At 52.5% G+C, this 18,946-nt stretch overlaps 1 protein-coding gene across 1 annotated transcript in view; it reads right to left on the bottom strand.

The window, feature by feature from the left end:
* Positions 1 to 2,491: 2,491 nt before the first annotated feature.
* Positions 2,492 to 18,946, bottom strand: part of LOC140902925 (IgGFc-binding protein-like) — a 32,040-nt gene continuing 15,585 nt past the window's right edge. Inside the window, 11 exon segments of the mRNA XM_073323508.1 lie at positions 2,492 to 2,779; positions 3,465 to 3,845; positions 5,689 to 5,888; positions 7,323 to 7,893; positions 9,367 to 9,956; positions 10,320 to 10,884; positions 12,370 to 12,965; positions 13,824 to 14,394; positions 15,630 to 15,725; positions 15,727 to 15,962; positions 16,539 to 16,680. Coding sequence (XP_073179609.1) covers positions 2,492 to 2,779; positions 3,465 to 3,845; positions 5,689 to 5,888; positions 7,323 to 7,893; positions 9,367 to 9,956; positions 10,320 to 10,884; positions 12,370 to 12,965; positions 13,824 to 14,394; positions 15,630 to 15,725; positions 15,727 to 15,962; positions 16,539 to 16,680 — 4,236 coding nt within the window.

Below are 18,946 nucleotides of genomic sequence, written 5' to 3'. Positions count from 1 at the left end.
CAGGGTTGGAAGGGACCCCAGAAGGTCATCTAGTCCAACCCCCTGCTCAAAGCAGGACCAATTCCCAGTTAAATCATCCCAGCCAGGGCTTTGTCAAGCCTGACCTTAAAAACCTCTAAGGAAGGAGATTCTACCACCTCCCTAGGTAACGCATTCCAGTGTTTCACCACCCTCTTAGTGAAAAAGTTTTTCCTAATATCCAATCGAAACCTCCCCCACTGCAACTTGAGACCATTACTCCTCGTTCTGTCATCTGCTACCATTGAGAACAGTCTAGAGCCATCCTCTTTGGAACCCCCTTTCAGGTAGTTGAAAGCAGCTATCAAATCCCCCTTCATTCTTCTCTTCTGCAGGCTAAACAATCCCAGTTCCCTCAGCCTCTCCTCATAAGTCATGTGTTCCAGTCCCCTAATCATTTTTGTTGCCCTTCGCTGGACTCTCTCCAATTTATCCACATCCTTCTTGAAGTGTGGGGCCCAAAACTGGACACAGTACTCCAGATGAGGCCTCACCAATGTCGAATAGAGGGGAACGATCACGTCCCTCGATCTGCTCGCTATGCCCCTACTTATACATCCCAAAATGCCATTGGCCTTCTTGGCAACAAGGGCACACTGCTGACTCATATCCAGCTTCTCGTCCACTGTCACCCCTAGGTCCTTTTCCGCAGAACTGCTGCCTAGCCATTCGGTCCCTAGTCTGTAGCTGTGCATTGGGTTCTTCCGTCCTAAGTGCAGGACCCTGCACTTATCCTTATTGAACCTCATCAGATTCCTTTTGGCCCAATCTTCCAATTGGTCTAGGTCCTTCTGTATCCTATCCCTCCCCTCCAGCGTATCTACCACTCCTCCCAGTTTAGTATCATCCGCAAATTTGCTGAGAGTGCAATCCACACCATCCTCCAGATCATTTATGAATATATTGAATAAAACCGGCCCCAGGACCGACCCTTGGGGCACTTCACTTGATACCGGCTGCCAACTAGACATGGAGCCATTGATCACTACCCGTTGAGCCCGACAATCTAGCCAGCTTTCTACCCACCTTATAGTGCATTCATCCAGCCCATACTTCCTTAACTTGGTGACAAGAATACTATGGGAGACCGTGTCAAAAGCTTTGCTAAAGTCAAGAAACAATACATCCACTGCTTTCCCTTCATCCACAGAACCAGTAATCTCATCATAAAAGGCGATTAGATTAGTCAGGCATGACCTTCCCTTGGTGAATCCATGCTGGCTGTTCCTGATCACTTTCCTCTCATGCAAGTGCTTCAGGATTGATTCTTTGAGGACCTGCTCCATGATTTTTCCAGGGACTGAGGTGAGGCTGACTGGCCTGTAGTTCCCAGGATCTGCCTTCTTCCCTTTTTTAAAGATTGGCACTACATTAGCCTTTTTCCAGTCATCCGGGACTTCCCCGGTTCGCCACGAGTTTTCAAAGATAATGGCCAGTGGCTCTGCAATCACAGCCGCCAATTCCTTCAGCACTCTCGGATGCAACTCGTCCGGCCCCATGGACTTGTGCACGTCCAGCTTTTCTAAATAGTCCCTAACCACCATCGATTGCTCCACCAGTAAGACGTAGAGCCAAGCTGTCCAGGAGTTCCAGGCAACCTGCAGCCCTGTCTACACCACCACCACCCAGAGAGAACCTCCATCTCAAAGGGGCCTCCTTTCCCCACAGAGATGAGCTGCCCCATAGTAGCATCACCGTCCTCCGCTATGGTAGGAGATGGGGGCTAGTAGGGTGACATGTTGACAAACGGACACTTCGAGAGAGAGAGAGAATGCATGTGTGTGTGTGTGTGATTAAATAGTTTCAACACAACCCCAATTTTTCAAATAAGTTTTGGTGGAAATTTTTCAACCTATCCTAATTTTTACACAAGGCTCATCCCATCCACACACAGTGGCCTTGTAATTAAAGCATTCTTATATGGGAGATCTTGTTTCAGTTCCCAGCTGGGAAACAGGCTTCCTAGGTTCTGAAATGCTACAGCAGTGTCTCCGCTCCTGTTCTGGGCTATGTTGTAAATCACGATTTCTGGACCATCTCTTTCCCCACCTGTGAAACAGGCATGATCATCCTTCCCTTTGTCTAGTTAGAGACACTGGGGCAGGGAGCCTCTCTTGCTATGTGGCAGGAGGTCTGTGTTGCTGGCAGCAGGAGGCACCTGCAACTCCTGCAATCGCAGGAGGTGCCTGACCCGGTGACAAAGAGAAAGCCAAAATGAAACACAAACCCCACCCAGCGGGATGGGGGGCAACACTGCTAGGGATCCCGGAAGTGAGCTCTGCAGTGGGCCACCACTACCAGAGTACCGATAACTAGAGCTGAGATGTAGTGGGAAGCCATGCTGGCTAGATGGCTTGAGAGAGAGGTTGGGACCAAGTGGGGTGTGGGTCTGAAAATCAATGGGATCTGGGCATCCTCTGGACACGCAGAATGGGGTGTTGAGGATGCCAGAACAGGCTGTCTGCAGAGCCACTCACCACCTGGAGAAGTCTCTGGATTTCCAGGCAGCAACGACCTCCGCGAGGTTCCCTGTAACTGCCCCGCTGGGCAGCCGCAGGTCATCAGAGACGTTGCCGTTGAAGTTCCCGCAGGGTGCGCACAGCTTGTTAGCCAGACTCTCGCCGACTCTCAGCAACACCTCCCCACTGGGACTGAACAGAACCTGCAGTCCCAAGGCCTGGACCACGGCCACGCCACCCTGAGATTCGCTCACAGACACATTGGAGATCTTCACCGGGAGCGGCACCGGGTGCCCGTTCACCTGGAACACACAGATGGGAAGGACAGGAAGACATGGGGGTGAGTGAGACTGAGTGACAACATCGCAGGGCAGCGGGGCCTGGAGTCCATGGGCCACGTCGCAGGGCAACAGGATCAGCTGGCTCCATCGGTGTGTGGAATTCCTCTCCCTTCCCATTCGGAAAATGACCCGTTTTGGCATAGAAACAATTTGATAAATTGGTGAAAAATGTCAATAAAAACCTGGCCCATTTCCAAAACGGGCAGCACAAAAATGGCTTCAAGTGGATGTTCAATATTCCCACGATTTTAATTCCCAGCAGCTCTGTCTACAATAACTGTAAAAAACCGTTATGTCCATGCACAACAGGAGGGGCAATGGACATCTTGGGTCTGTGCAGAGTGGGTTCTAGTAGGTTAGAGGAGTGGGGTGAGGAGGGTTTGACAGCCAGGACTTCTGGGTTCTGTCCCCTGCTCTTGGAGGGGAGTGGGGTCTAGTGGGTTAGAGCAGGGGGGGCTGAGAGCCAAGGTTCTGGGTTCTGTCCCCAGCTCGGGGAGGGGGGGGGGGTCTAGTGGGTTAGAGCAGCAGGTGGGGAGGGGCTGGAAGCCAGGACTCCTGGATTTTATTATTTAGTTAGAGCATGGCTCTAATAGAAGGAATCTCTCCCCTGTGTCTCAGCCCCAGTTCTGACCCAGTCCCCTCTTACCCACGTCTCCTTGTTCCTCTTGACAACGACAAAAGCCTCCTGGAAGAAGACGTAGATGGCTGCACCAGCCACCACTCCCCCGTTGCTGCACTGCTGGACCTCTACCACCACCCTGAACCAGGAGGGGGCGCTGCCGTTGCAGAGCGAAGCCACCTCATAGGCCCCACTGTCGAGGACCTTCCCTGAAGTGCCATCGAAGGAGGTGAGCCAGGCTCCGGGGAGCAGCGTGCACCAGCCTTCCCGCTTCACGCAGCCGCGCACCCCATCCTGGAGCGCACAGGCCTCTCCAGCAGGGCAGCTGTGTGGCTCGCAGACGAGCCCGGCTGTGGCATGGCAGGTGCACGTCTCAGAGCAGTCACCGGAGACGACGCTCTCCCCAGCCTGCAGAGAAATTCCCAAACAACTCTGTTAAATTTTCACTGGAGAGAAAATCAAGTTTCCATATCAGTGGCGGGAAGCAGCCATATCTCCCTCCCCAAAACCCCTGACGCGGGCAGCTGAGGGAACCCTGCTAAGAACAGATGCAGAAGCACTGATAATGCCAAGACAGACTGCCCAGATCGGCCGGGAGAGGCCTGATTTCAGGTGCCCGCTTCCAGCCTCTCAAGCAGCTTCTTGTCTCTCCCTTCATCTTTCAGCTTAAGGGAGTCAAGTCTCAACATCCCTGGAACCAGTGGTATCCAAAAACCCCCAGAGTGACCAGCAAGCAACTAGAAAACAGCAGCAAAGACACGAGTAAACTGTGTGAACAGCAATTTTTTTGCCTTGCTGGCAACTCCAAAAGAAATTGTTTCAGGTCAAACTGAAAATGAAGTTTGTCAAAACTTTCAGCGCATTTCAAAGTCCAAAAAAGATAGTTTTGGGTCAAACCCACTATTTTGTTTCAACAAAATCAAAATGTTTTGTTTCAAGGTCCATCATTTTTACACCCTCGAGACTGGCTCTATTCATACAATTGAAGGAAATTTTGAAACAGAAAAGCTGATTTGAACCAAAAAAAACCCCAAATTGTTTTCTTTCACAGCTGACCCTTTTAAAACATTTGCGGTTGGTTCAAACAGTAGCATGCCCCAGAATTCACAAAAAACCTGGTCCCACAGACAGCCCATGGGATGGATCCAGCCTACAGGGGACTGTTCCGTCCAGCCCACAACCACATATTCTACAGCAAAGCAGCGTCTAATCTCTGCACAGTGTGGCCTCACACACACCACCCGTGCGAGGTGATTCCATATGGAGGAGGCACTTTTGGGGGACATCACTAGAAAGGTTGGACGACCAACAGCATGGAAGCATAGAACTGAATTACCCACGATAGGACAGAGCCAGTGGCAGGAATTCTTCATCAGGATGGAAAGTTTAGTGCCGAATTTATTCAATTAAAAAGTTCCTGCATTCCTCACTACAAAAGGCGTCGCAAGCCACTGGTTTCAAGATTTCCTTTAATTTTATTAACAAAAACAACCACAAGTGTTTGAGAATGCTCAACACTGAAACAAAACTTTCCCCCTTTTTTTTTTTTTTGGTTCAAATGAACTTGGTTTCAAAATTTCCTTTAATTTTATTTTAAAAGAGAAAACCAAACCGAAAAATCAAAATGTTCCATTTAAAAAATGTTGAAACAAAACACTTGGATTTTTTCTGAATTTTTTGTCAGGTTGTTTTTTGGCTGAAATAATTCAACTAAACCAACACAAATTCGCAAAACAATTTGGTGTCACTGAATCTGCATTTTTCTCTGGTGTGGGGGGGGCAAAAGGTCTGGGGCAAAAATTCACCCAGCTCTAGTTGCAAGACCACTAGTGCTCCACAAATTTCCAGATGTAAAGGACAAAATTCAGCCATACTGTTGGTGGATTGCAACCCTCTGATGTTGAAAGAAGCTGTCAATTCATTAGGTCAGAGCTAGAAATAGCCAGATGCAATTAGTTCCATAGTAGGAATTTCAGAAGTCTGTGTGCATTTCCCAGTTCCTGCCCCCAGCTGCTGCAAGGAACCAGCTCATACTTTGAAGGTCTGTACAACCCAAGTAGTGACTCGTGGGTGGAGCTTATTCTGTGGGTGGAGCTTGGGGAAGTACCACACCCTCTTTGTTTTTTCAGTGGGACCTCTTGTGTCCTCAACTCAGCTCCTCTCCCTCCTCCTCCTGTTTCAGTCAGGTCAGCAGGTAGCAAGGGCAGCAGCCGGCCTGAGAAACTTCACACCCCGATACCCCAGCACCCACCCTGATGTAGCGTCCGTCGCGCACACAGCCGCACCCATCCACGGACACGCACCCCTCCCCGTCAGCCGCGTAGCCCACGTCGCACTGGCAGCCTTCAAAACACTTCCCGGTGCACTGGGCAGGGGTGGACAAGCCAGCGCAGGTGAAATCGCAGGATCTAGTGCACAGCTCATAGTGGCTGTTGGCCGGGCAGGCCAGAGCTGGAGAGAGAAACAAATGAGAAAGAGAGAGAGGAATAAAACAAAGAGTAAACGCCCAAGCAACACTGGCAGCAAACCCATGTGTTTTAGATCCATCACATGTACACCAGGTGAATAAGGGCATGTCTACACTACAGACTTAAGCCGACCTATGTAATTACTGCAGTGGCTGATGTCCACACTACCCTCCTTCTGTCAGTGATGCATGTCCTCACCAGGAGCACTTCCACCGACTGCAGAGGGCCAGTGAGAGGGGCTGAGAGCCAAGGCTCTCAGCTCCCTGCTGGGAGCCAGCTGCCCAGGCTCCCAACCCCCAACTGGGAGCAGGGGCCAGTCGCCTGGGCTTCTTGGCTCCCTGCTGGGATTGGGGAGACAGCCACCTGGGCTTCTCGCCTCCCCAATCCCAGCCAGGAGCAGGGGGCAGCCACCTGGGTTTCTCGTCTCCCCAATCCCAGCCAGGAGCGGGGGGCAGCCACTTGGGCTTCACACCTCCCTGAGCGGGGAGCCGGGCAGGCACAGCCTGGCTCAGAGCAGGGAGCCAGGGGCAGTCAACTGCCCAGCTTTAAACTGAAAAAGCAGCCAACAGCTGTTGTAAGGAGCACAGTGTCTACATGGACACTGCCTTGCCCTAACTACCCTGACAAAAGCCCTACGCCTCTCACGGGGGTGGAATTATGATGTCGGTGTATTAGGGCACTTACATCAGAGGGACACGGCTGTAGTGCGTACACTGACATAGCTAGGTCGCCTACACGGCTAAAGCTGGTACAAACAGGTGTCCTGTGATTACCTGTCGGCACTTTGGCTTATAACAGCACTCTTGTCTTGTGACCGTCTGTCACAAGATGGCACCTATTGGTTAGTTGCTTGTATCAAGTCTTTAGGCCTTGAACCTTAGCTAGTTTGGCTATGCTACTGTTACAGGAGCCTGCAGGCTTTTCTGCTACTGCCTTCAGCCACACCTACAGCTTATTTAGCGTATGCCCATATGCCTATAGCAACATAGCTACGTGGCTCTATAACAGTGCAGATGTTCCCATCAGGGCTCTGAGACCCACCCCCCAATCCTATTCACAGACCAAGCTCTGGTTTTTTGGCTGGGTTGGTTGATTGGTTGTGTTGCCATGGAGACGCACCTTTAAGACACCAGTGTTCTGGGTTCAATCCCCAGCTCCACTAGGGACTCCTTGGTCTGAGCAAGTCAAGTTATTTTTCTGGATGTTTTCTAGTTTGTTTGGTTTTTTAAAGACCAAGCTGCTGCTGCTGATCAGGTTTTTTGGGGGGTGGGGCAGTGGTAGGGTGAGGAGAGGGCTGGGATCAAGAGATCTGGGGTCCCAGGGAGTGGGGATGATGCAGGAGGGGGAGCAGACAGAGGAGGGATGAGGTCTGGGAAGTTACCTCAGCCCAGGGCTGTAGGTTGCTCTATAAACTTACAGCAGAAGGAGGCCATTCTCCAGGCTCTGATTTTGGCCCCAGCTGCCTGGCATGCGGCCGCGTAGGCCTGGAGGCTCTGGCAGAGTGTCTCTCCCGCCCCATTGGCGGCACACATGTCATAGAGACAATGGTTGAAGTACTCGGCAGGGCTGACCAGCGAGTGACAGTCTCTGAAGGGACCCGAGGTGGCTCTGATCAGTCCACAGGAGCTCTCGACCTGGTACGGCGCTGTCTTGGCTGCATCACAGACCGGGCACCTCTCACCACAGCCATCGGCGCACGTGGCACCATCAACGGGCACCTTCCAGGAGGCCCCAAACTCATCCGCGTTCTGGGCACTCTTCCCACCGGGCAGCAGGAAGTCGTCATTCTTGTCACCGTTGAAGTTGCCGCACAAGCCGCACACGTGTCCCTTGTAGGAGCTGGGGACGGACACCAAGGCGTAGTACGAAGCATCGTAAAAGAATTTGAGGCCAAAATCAGTCTGGACGACAACATTCTTCCCCTCCTGGTTCACGCGGATTCTCCCACTGTCTAGGGCCAGCGGCAGAGCGTAGAGCTCCCCGTTCACCTGTGCCAAGGAAAGGGACGTTTGCCCATCACTGCATTAGATTCCAGAAAAACTGACTTGAGTTTTGTCATGTAACTTCCATAGGCTGATCTACTGGGGCTTCCTGGGACTCGGGCCCATATTGGCTCTTCTTCCTAGGCAAGGCCAAGTTCTGTCTCTCCTCTAGCTAGTCCTCCAGGACACATACCTGGACTAGACAAATTGCCAAGGCCTCTCTCTTTGCCGTCTATTTCTTTATTTATCTCGTCTTAGCTTAATGCAGGATCTTGATTTAAATGCAGTTGGGAGAGGTTGGGTGGATTTTGGGGAGAGGCTGCCCCGACGTTTGTGAAGATATAACCCATACTACCACCATTTTTTGCCCCACTCTTGGGGCTAGACTACTTCTAGACTCGGCATATGAGACCACCGGCATTTCTGACTTAGTAGAACTACTCTGAAAATGGAAAAGGAGGACTTGTGGCACCTTAGAGACTAACAAATTTATTTGAGCAGAAGCTTTCGTGAGCTACAGCTCACTTCATTGGCATTTTCCCACCCCAGCCCCAAGGAAAATTTCAACTTTTTTCAGCAAAACACCAAAATATTTCTGAAATGGCACCGTGGTGCCGCAGGGGAGTTTGTTATACAGTCGGGGAAAATAAGGCACATAAAGGGGAAGGGACCTGTCCACGGTCAACCAGCAGAGCAGCTGGGAATAGAGCCCAGGTGCCCTGGCTCTATTCTAGGTCCTTATCTGGTCTGCATTAATTTGGTATCTGAGCAGCCCTTTAGCATATTTATTGTGACAATCTGCCTGGGAGGCAGGGCAGTGCCATTATCCCCATTGTACAACTGGGGAAACTGAGGCATAGATGGACAAAGAATCTGTCTTCACTGCACAGCTAACCCAAGTGATTGGTACTCGAGTCTGAGCTTAGCCGAGCTTGGGTGTGTGCCTCCTCACTGCAGAGCCCTCCCCGCATTCCCATCTCCAGGCTCGCCCGTTCTGCCTGGGGGCATAGCCTGAGTGATGAGACACTCTGGGATCCTTTCCCAGTCAACTGTGAGAGAACTTGCCTGTCCTTAGGCAGGAATTGTGGAAAGGCACTAGAGGACCATCCACACTCGAATGACTGAGCCTGCGTCAGCTGCCAGCCCAAGTTGAAGTTCTAACCCACTAGGAGCTGGGTCAGCTAGCCAGGGTTTAAAGCCCCAGGTCAGAGGTTTTTCCATGTGGACAGTGGAAGGGTTTGGGCTAACACCCAGGTTACATGTACAGGGACTTGCTCAAGGTCACACAGTCAGCCTCTGATGGAGCAGGGACTGGCACCCAAATCTCCCAAGCACCCTCACCATGGGGGCCATCCCTCCCCTCCACTCCAGCCATGCTACATCTGGACGTCAGGGCACCCGGGTCAGGCTGCGGAATAACCAGCAAATATGGAGTTGGCCAGCAACGGGACTCAAAGCACACGGGGACCTTACCACAACACTCCATTTCCTCCCCCTCTCCACGGTGATGGCGTAGCCATGGACAGAAACTACCAGCATCCTTGTCCAAGCCACACGACCATCGCCAGAGCTCTCCTTCTCCACCACCACAGAGAAGTTCGCCAGCCAGGCACTGCTGCTGCAGAGCTCGGCTAAGGTGTAAGCACAGGAGCCCTGGAAGTCGAAGGCCCATCCGTCCAAGGTCAGGTAGTGGGAATTGCCGGCCACGGTGCATTTGCCGCAGCCCGTGGCGTGGCAGCCCAGGACTCCGTTCTCCACCCTGCACTGCTCGCTGGCTCCGCAGGAGGCCTCCTGGCACTCGACGACCCCGTTGTCTTGGCACCGGCACCGCTCCCGGCAGGAGGCGCTGGCGTGGAACTCCTCTCCCTTCCTGTAGTACGTGCCCTGGTGCACACAGCCGCACTGCGCGACGGGGACGCACCGGTCTCCGCTCAGGAGGAACCCGGCGTCGCAGAAACACCCTTCGGCACAGGGAGCGTCACAGCCATCCGGCGCCGAGAGCCCGTGGCAGGTGGCAGGGCAGCCGCTCCCACAGAGCTCATAGTGGGAGTTATGGGGGCAGGTGGGGCCTGCAGGAGAAGATCAGAGGGAATGTGCAGATGGGGGTGAGATAAAAGGCCCATTAAGGTACAGTGGACAGAACTGGGGTGGGTGTGAAACTGGGAGTCAGGACTCCTGGGTTCTATCCCCAGCTTTGGGAGGGGAATGGTGTCTAGTGGTTGGGGGCGGGGGGTGCTGGAGCCAGGATTGCTGGGTTCTATCCCTCCCCAAGCTGCGTGAGCCTCAGGCCAATCTCCCTTAGATAGCAGTAAGCCACAAATGTGCGTGGCATGTGGGTGAGAAATTCTGACATCCACTCCCCGTGTCCCCAGCAGCAGGGGCTGGTGCGCACACGCCAGTCCCTAAAGTAGCATCCCACAGGCGACACTCACTGCAGAATGAGGCTGTTCTCCAAGGCCCTATCTGGATGCCCCCAGCCTGGCAGGCCGTCACGTAGGCGCCGATCGCGCCGCACAGAGCCGAGTGATGCCCTTTGTACTGGCAGGTGTCGGAGAGACAATCATTGAAGAAGGGGGCTGGGTCGATGGCTCCGTGGCACTGTCTGAATGGCCCATCCCCTGTGGTGAGGACCCCGCAGTACTGGTCTCCCTTATAGGGTTGTCTCTGAGCCTCACTGCAGACTGGGCAGTCCCCGGTGCAGCTGTCCGAGCACCCTGGGACCTCCCCCACCTTCCAGCTCTCTGCGAACTGGACGGCATTGGTGGCCCGGCTCCCATCCCTCATGATCAGATCTTGGCCGGGGCTCTGGTTGCCATTGCCACATAGACCGCAGAGGGCATTGGCGTAGGTGTTGGGCATGGTGACCTGGACCAGGCTGCTCCCATCAAAGGTCACCCTCAGGTTGAAGGCGGTCTTGATGAGGACTTGGGCTCCGCTGATGTAGGCCTGGAGTGTCTCCTCGTGGTAGTAAGGCAGATCCACAAAGACTCCATCAACCTGGAACAGACATGGCATGGCCAGGGCTTAATTTTGAATGAACACTGCAAGGAGGGGGCAGGGGACAGGGACCCAGGACTCCAAAGTTCTACCTTGTGATGAAGTTAAGGATTTTTGTAGTGTTTTACATGAATAGTGTGTGTGCGCCTCAGTTTCCCTGTGTTGCCTGTTTAACAAGGTGGTGAGAGAGGGTTTGTTGTTGCAGAGGACCAGGCGTGACCTCACCTAGCAGCTGGGACCCCCGGACAATGGCCTGGCGATGAGGAACTCTAACAACTGGTGACCTGCTGACTAACAGGCCCACCCCAGCTTGGCAGTCAGCTGGTTCTGGCCTGTGGGAGGACAATGGACTGAGAAGAGAGGACCCCAGTGACGTGACCAACCAGTTCCAGCTGGAGGGGAATAAAGGACAGAAGAAAGGGGCCCCAGCACCCTGTTTACCTGGGATGGAAAAAGGACAGGGGAGGAGCTGTTGGGGAAGGGGTATAGGATGTTCAGCTAGAAGGAGGGGGCTGCTGGACTGGAGAGAGAGAGAGCAGCCAGAGCTCACCTGGATGCAGGGGAGACTTAGATGAGCTGTGCTGAGGGAAGCCAGGCCTGAGGCCCAGAGAGTTTCCTCTGCTGGGTTCAGATGCTCAATAAACTCTCCTGTGTTACGCTGGCTGAGAGTCACTCCGGTCTGGAGAACAGGGGGCATTACTCCCTCTGGAGTGGAGGCCCCAGGGGTGCAGAGCAAGTGGACTCCCTGAGGGGGCCCAGAGTGAGAGATGTGTTGAGGGCTCAGAGGGGTGTGGTTTCAGGAGGAGGAGGGGCTACGGCTTGACCCCCGAGAAGGGCTGTCGCACTGAAGGGGCTTCCCCACATGTATCGTACGGAGCCGAGAGAAAGCACAAGTCCTATGAATCCATGACGTATCCATGGCTCTAGGTGGGAGTGGTGTCTAGTGGTTAGGGCTGGGAGCCAGAACTCCTGGGTTCTACTCCCAGCTCTTCCACTGACTGTCTATGTAATTTTGGGCATGTCTTTGTCCTGCTGTGTGCCTCAGTTTCCCTGTTAATTAAACAGGAGCGGTACATATTCTTTCTACAGAAAGACCTGTGCCTGAAAATCACCAAGGAACAGCTGAGTAGAATCTTTGACCTTTGTAACAATAATCTCCTCCCCATTTCCTGCACCGCAGCTCTGCGCTGAGCAGCTGGGCTGAGCACTGACATTGAGGGAGAGCGCCCCCTACTGAACCCCCACCCCCATTATGTAGCTGTGGATCATACACACAACATGGCACTGAAATTTTCCAACATACCAACTATCTACTTAACTGTGGGCTCCTTGGTTTACACAGACATCAGAGCCCACATCCTCTGTGGATTTCCACCAGGTGGGATCTGGCCCCATTGACTCCACTTCAGTGATGGCCCATTCCCACCCACTGGGGATCTGGCCCCAAGAGCCCCACTCTTCAGAGGGCCATGGCTGCGTCCCTACCTGGATCCTGAGAGGGTGCTGCTGGCTGACTGCAATGGTTCTGCCGTATACCTCCACGGTCACCACCTCAGCAAAGGACAAGGCCCTGCTGCTACGGTTGTTCTGGATTGTGACGTTGAAGGGGGTTAGTGTGGGGTCCTTGGAGCAGAGCCCAGACAGCTTGTAGATGCATGTGCCCTGGAAGTCATATCTTCGCCCAGTGAAGGCGGTGTAGTGATGGTCCCCGGAGGCCATGCAGGTGGAGTAGCTGATTGCATGGCAGCCACGGATCCCATTGACCACGGCGCATCTCTCGCTGGCCTTGCAGCTGGTCTCCTGGCAAACCACCATGCCCAGGCTGGGGTCACACCTGCACTGAAAGCAGCAGTTCTCATCGGCCCAGAACTCCTCGCTGGGTTTGTAGTATCGGCCATTATAGTCGCATCCGCAGCTCCCCATGGGGACGCACTGGCCGGCGCTGAGGACGTAACCATTGTCACACTGGCAGGTCTCCACGCAGGGCTCCCGGCAGGAGGAGGGGGAAGTTTGGTCAGAGCAGCTGGCCGGGCAGGCGTTCCCACAGGCCTTGTAGTGGCTGTTCGCAGGGCAGGGCAGGGCTGGGATCAGAGTTGGGGGAGAATTAACAACAGCAAAACTGACCAAACTCCTGTCCCAGTGCATAAGACCGTGGTCCAGCCAATCCTGTATCCCACTTCTCTCTGAGGATGCTACACACTCAAGTGTTACACCCGCAGCAGCTAGCTGCAGACTGGAGAAAAATCCTTTCCTGACTCTGCAGTCAGTCATACCCTGAAACATGAGTGTTGACCGAAAAATGAGGGATTTTCCCCCATGGAAAATGTCTATTTTGGGTGAAGATTTCAGCTGACAACAAACAAAAAGAAATCTAAAAAGTTCTATTCAGAAATGTTGTCCTAGTGCCTCCTGGGGGCCACAGTTCAGGCGCCTCATTCTCATGTATAAACCAAGCTCTGTGTTTGGACTACATCACCCATGATGCACCATGCTCTACCCTTTTGGAAAGGGGAAGCGGTGCATCATGGGAGTCAATAGCACTGGTGCATCATGGGAGATGTAGAGCTGAGGATAGAACCCAGGAATCCCGACTCCCAGCCCACCCTGCTCTGACCCACTAGACCCCACTCCCGTCCCACAGATGGGATAGAACCCAGGAGTCCCGGCTCTGAGTCCCCCTCTGCTCTAACCACCAAACCCCACTTCCCTCCCAGAGCCAAGGATAGTACCTATGAGTCCTGGCTCTCAGCCCCCCTGCTCTAACCCACTAGACCCCACTCCCTTCCCAGAGCTGGGACTTAGAACCCAGGAGACCTGGCTCCCAGCCCCCTGATCTAACCACCAGACCCCACTCCCCTGCCAGAGCCAGGGATAGAACACAGGAGTCCTGGCGCCCAACCCTCCTGCTCTAACCCTCTCCCCACTGGCCCCACACTCACTGCAGCCGGATTGCGTCCTCCAGTCGCGGACCACGACCCCCTCTGTGCGGCAGCTGGCGGCGTAGGCACCCAGCGCCTGGCACAGCATGGTCTTGGCGCCCCCGTTGAGGCAGACGTCGTAGACGCAGCTGTCGAAGAAGTTCTCCGGGCTGAGCTTGCGGTGGCATTCGCGGAAGGGGCCGTCCATCTTGGCGATCAGCCCGCAGGCCTCGTCCCGGTAGTAACGCTGCCGCTGCTCCTCCTCACAGGTGGGGCATTTCCCCTGGCAGATGTGCCAGCAGAATGGGTCGCGGTCCCTCACCTTCCAGCTGGCGGCCCACTCCACCACCGAGCTGGGCTGGGCATCAGCCGGCGTCACCATGTCGTCCGCGGGGTCCTGGTTGTAATTCCCACACAGGCCACAGGTGGCGCCATAGTAGCTGCTGGGCAGGGTCACCTCCACCAGCCAGTTCCAGTCAAAGGAGACCTCCAGGCCAAAGGCCGTCTGCAGCATGGCGCTCAGGCCGCTCTGGAGAAGCCGCAGCTTGCCATCGGCCAGGGTCAGCGGCAGGCTGGTGATGACATCATTCAGCTGCAAAGGGGAAGGGCAGGAGCATTAGGGTCACAGCCATCCACGCCGGGGACAGGAAAGGGCGTGCATGACAACGCAGCGGCAGGGCCGGGCATGTTAGGGTACGGGTACTCTGGAAGATGCGCTGTACAATATAGGTCAGTGTTGTGTGTTGTGGTGTGTTTTGTTAGGAGTATTGGTGTATTGGAAGATGCCATACACAATACATTGGCAGCCTTGTGTGCTGGGGGTACAAGTGCTACGGAGGATGCAATACACAGTAGAGTGGTAGCGTTGTGTGTTGCGGGTGACAGTGTATTGGAAGATGGGGGAGGTCTAGGTTGGATATTCGGAAACACTATTTCACTAGGGGGGTGGTGAAGCTCTGGAATAGGTTACCTAGGGAGGTGGTGGAATCTCCATCCTTAGAGGTTTTTAAGGCCCGGCTTGACAAAGCCCTGGCTGGGATGATTTAGTTGGGGACTGGTCCTGCATTGAGCAGGGGGTTGGACTAGATGACCTCCCGAGGTCTCTTTCAACCCTGATCTTCTATGATTCTATGCCATACAAAATACAGTGGCAGCCTTGTGTGCTGGGGTTACGGGTGCTATGGGGGATACTATAAGCAATATAGTAATCGTGTTGTTCTGGAAGTACAGGTGTATTGGAAGATGCTATATACCACACAGTGGCAGCATTGTGTGTTGTGTTGGGAGTACAGATGCTACAGAAGATGCTACACAATACAGTGGTGGTGTATTGTGTTGCAGGTACAGGTGCTATGGAAGATGCTATACACAATACAGCGGCAATGTTGTGGTACTGTGTTATGTTGTGTTGGGGGTACCGGGTATTGGAAGATACTATATACAATACTATGGCAGCATTGGGTGTTGTGGTGTGTTGGGGGTACCAGTGCTACAGAAAACGCTATATAGAATATTGTGTCAGTGTTCTGTGTTACAGTCTATTGTGTTGCAGGTGCTATGGAAGATACTATACACAATACAATGGCAGCACTGTGTGTTGTGTTGGGGGTACAGGTGTATAAGAATACGTTGTGTTGCTGTGAAGCGTGTTGTGGTGGCATGATGCTATGTGTGCTGTCTCATGCCACAGTTGCGCTGTGCAAAGCTGTGTTGTGTTGCCATGAGGTTTTGTGTGTTGCAGTTGTGCTATGCTGTGTTGTGTTGGTGTGAAGCGTGGTGTGTTGCCCTTGAGCTGGCTGGAAGCCCGACCTGACCCGGGAGACTCACCCGGACTTTGCCGACCTCTTTCTTGTGGATGGAGATGTTGTACCCATAGACGTAGATGTTGGTCAGGCGCACATAGGAGACAACCTGGTTACCCCCCCCGGTTGTCGTTCTTCTCATCAATGGTGAAGGGCTCCAGGGTGGGGTCAGTCCCACAGTACTTGGCCAGGGTGTAGGTGCAGGTGCCCTGGAAGTCAAAGTCCAGCCCGTCGAAGGTGTGATAGTGCGGGTCCCCCCAGCCCCAGCAGGTCTTCTTGTAGTCAGGGACACACATTGCACGGCCGTTCTCGACCTTACATGTCTCCTTGGTCCAGCATCTCAGGGATTTGCATGGGTCTGAAGGGAGAGAGCCCAGCCGGGGCAGGACGGAGGGATGAGAGCTGGCTGGGGACCTGCCATGGGGTATGCTCAGAGCCTCCCCCATCAGCGTAAGGAGGTGTCCAGCCAAAATATTCAGCAGAACTTAGCTCAGTAGAACAAAGCAGAGGTCAGGGCTAGACTTTAAATAACTGCAAGGTAGTAGCAGAACTGGGGAAAGAACCCAGGAGTCCTGGCCCCTAGCCTCCATTCCCGCTCTAAGCCTCTAGGCCCAATTCCCTGCCCAGAGCTGGGATACAACCCAGGAGTCCTGACTCCCAGACCCCCACCCCAACCACTAGACCCAACTCCTCATTTGGAGCTGGGATAGAACCCAGGAGTCCTGACTCCCAGCCCTGCCCCCCGCTCTAACCATTAGACCCCACTCTTAGCTGGTAGCATGGACAATCATCTATATACTCAGGTTCTAGCCCATGAAAGCTTATGCCCAAATAAATCTGTTAGTCTTTAAGGTGCCACCAGACTCCTTGTTATCTATATACTCTGGCTCCGATAACCCCTCACGGCATGTTTACATCAGCCACTGTCCTTTACCTTTGTTGATGCAGCCCGTGACACCATTTTTGGTCTCACAGGTTTCATTGCTGGCACAGCTGTGGGACTCGCAGCTCACCCCTCGGGCTGGGCTGCAGCTGCATCTTTGCTGACACTCGTTCACCAGCACCGTCTCATTGGGCTGGATGGAAAAGGGGAAATAATCCCATGTCACAGAGCAGAAACATCAAATTTTCCTTTCACTGGTGAGAACTTCTGTTGGAGGTAAACCAAAGCTAAGGATAGAATCCTGGCTGTCAGTCCCCCTGCTCTAGCCACTAGACCCTGCTCTCCTCCCAGAGCTGGGGATAGAACCCAGGAGTCCTGACTCCCAGCCCCCCCTCCTCTAACCCACTCGACTCCCTTCCCCAAAGTTACCCCTTTTCTTTCCCAATTGTAAGGAACAATTCATGGTGTATTCAGCCTGGAAAGAAGCAGAGATGGGGGGGCATGAAGTGAGGCCTGGGTGATTAAGAAGGAACCATCCATTGCTTCCTTTATACCCGAATAATAAACCATAAAATTGATGGCCAGAGAATTTAGGACATTCTGCTTCATCAACCTGTGGAACCCACTGCTGCAGGAAGTTAGAGAGAGGATCCTGCAGCAGGAGCTTGCTTAGATTTCTACTGGATCATCTCATCTGATCTCCTGTAGAACATAGGCCAGGGAACTTCCCCCAGTTATTCCCGGGTTGAGCCCAATCACTCGTGTTTGGTTAAAGCATCTTCCACAAAGGCAGCCAGATGGGGTTGGAAGACACCAAGGGGTGGAGAATCCAGCACTTCACTTGGGAATTTGTCCCACTGGTTAATCACCCATGCTGCTAAACGACTGTGCCTTATTTCCAATTTGAATTTGTCTGGCGACGAGAAGAAAGAGCAAGTGACAGGAGGGTCCAATCTCTTTCAGGGAACAGGCTGATCAGGGAGATGACTTCAGCCCTGTGGCATAGTGTTGACCCATATATGCGGGGCTAATGCATATAAAAAAACCACATTAGTGATATGTATTATTCCCACCACGCACATTAATCTGTGGGGGTCAGGATGGATAATCAGCTAAACATGAGCCATGGCCAAAATGTTTGAGCTAATGTGATCCTGGGAGGCATAAACAGAGGCAACTCAAGTAGGAGCAGAGAGATTGTTTTGTCCTCTGTATCTGGCCCTGATGCGACCGAAACTGGAATCCTGTGTCCAGTTTTGGTGACTGCAGGTCGAGAAGGATGTTGATAAATTGGAACGGGGACAGAGAGGAGCCAGGAGAATGATGAAAACATTAGAAAACATGGCTTCTAGTGATAGACTCAAGGAGCTCAGTTTCTTTACTTTAACAAAGAGAAGCTTAAGGAGTAACTTGATCCCAGTTTATAATCATCCACCCAGGGAACAACTAGTTAATATTGGGCTTTTCGCTCTAGCAGAGAAAGATCTAACATGATCCAATGGCTGGAACTTGAAGCTAGACAAATTCCGTCGGGAACGAAGGCGTACATTTTTAATGATGAGAGCAATTAACCACTTGAACTATTTCCCACGGGGTGAGGTCCATCACTGACAATCTTTAAATCACGATTGGATGTTTTTTCCTAACAGATCTGCTCTAGGAATGGTCTGAGGACAGCTCTCTGGCCTTTGTTATGCAGGAGGTCTGAGTAGATGGCCACAGTGGTCCCTTCTGGCCTTGGAATATACAAATCGATTAATCTATGACTATGCATTAAGCAGACAAAGCACTATAACATTATAGAAGTTACAGGGCCTGAACTGGCCTACATCTTCCTATAAACTGGTTTACTTGTGCTAAGTATCCCATAATGCCCTACATTAACTTTAGCTGAAACTGATAGAAAAACTGTCAGGATTAAGATAGGGGTGTTACCCTGGTACAAGCCAAGGAGATGTCTTCACACCCATGTGTCAAAACACAGGGATAAGAGGTACACCACAGTACCCGAAAAGCAAGATACAAAGATGATTGGTTAAATCTAGCCTCTGGATGATGGCTACAGTAGCTTTTTATCTGTAAACAGGATGGGTGTAAAAAAGGAGCGGTAACTTTGGAGACACACCTTCTTTCTAGGGGGAATTCAACAACGCAGCATGTGACAGCTTCCCAGAAGTTCCTATTGTATTGAACTCTTTTTTCCTGTACTATTTTTTAGGCTTGGGAGGATTAGATTTGTACCGGCAAACACTGATTTCACTGTACACACAAACCAAGGACAAAAATATTTTCATCCATAATCGTCGAAATTCACAGGTAGGCAAGGTAAGAAGAATGCTGCAATGCTGATCAGAGTTTGATTTCAGACTGTTCACGTTGTGGGTTTTGATGTGCGGCTGACAATTTGTGTTTTAATGGTTATAAAGTTGTAACTTTTTGAATCTTGTAAATTAGCCAAA

The sequence above is a fragment of the Lepidochelys kempii genome, chromosome 24 (assembly GCF_965140265.1).
Source record: "Lepidochelys kempii isolate rLepKem1 chromosome 24, rLepKem1.hap2, whole genome shotgun sequence".
Taxonomy (NCBI): Eukaryota; Metazoa; Chordata; order Testudines; family Cheloniidae; genus Lepidochelys; species Lepidochelys kempii.
This window is presented reverse-complemented; position numbering and strand designations above follow the sequence as displayed.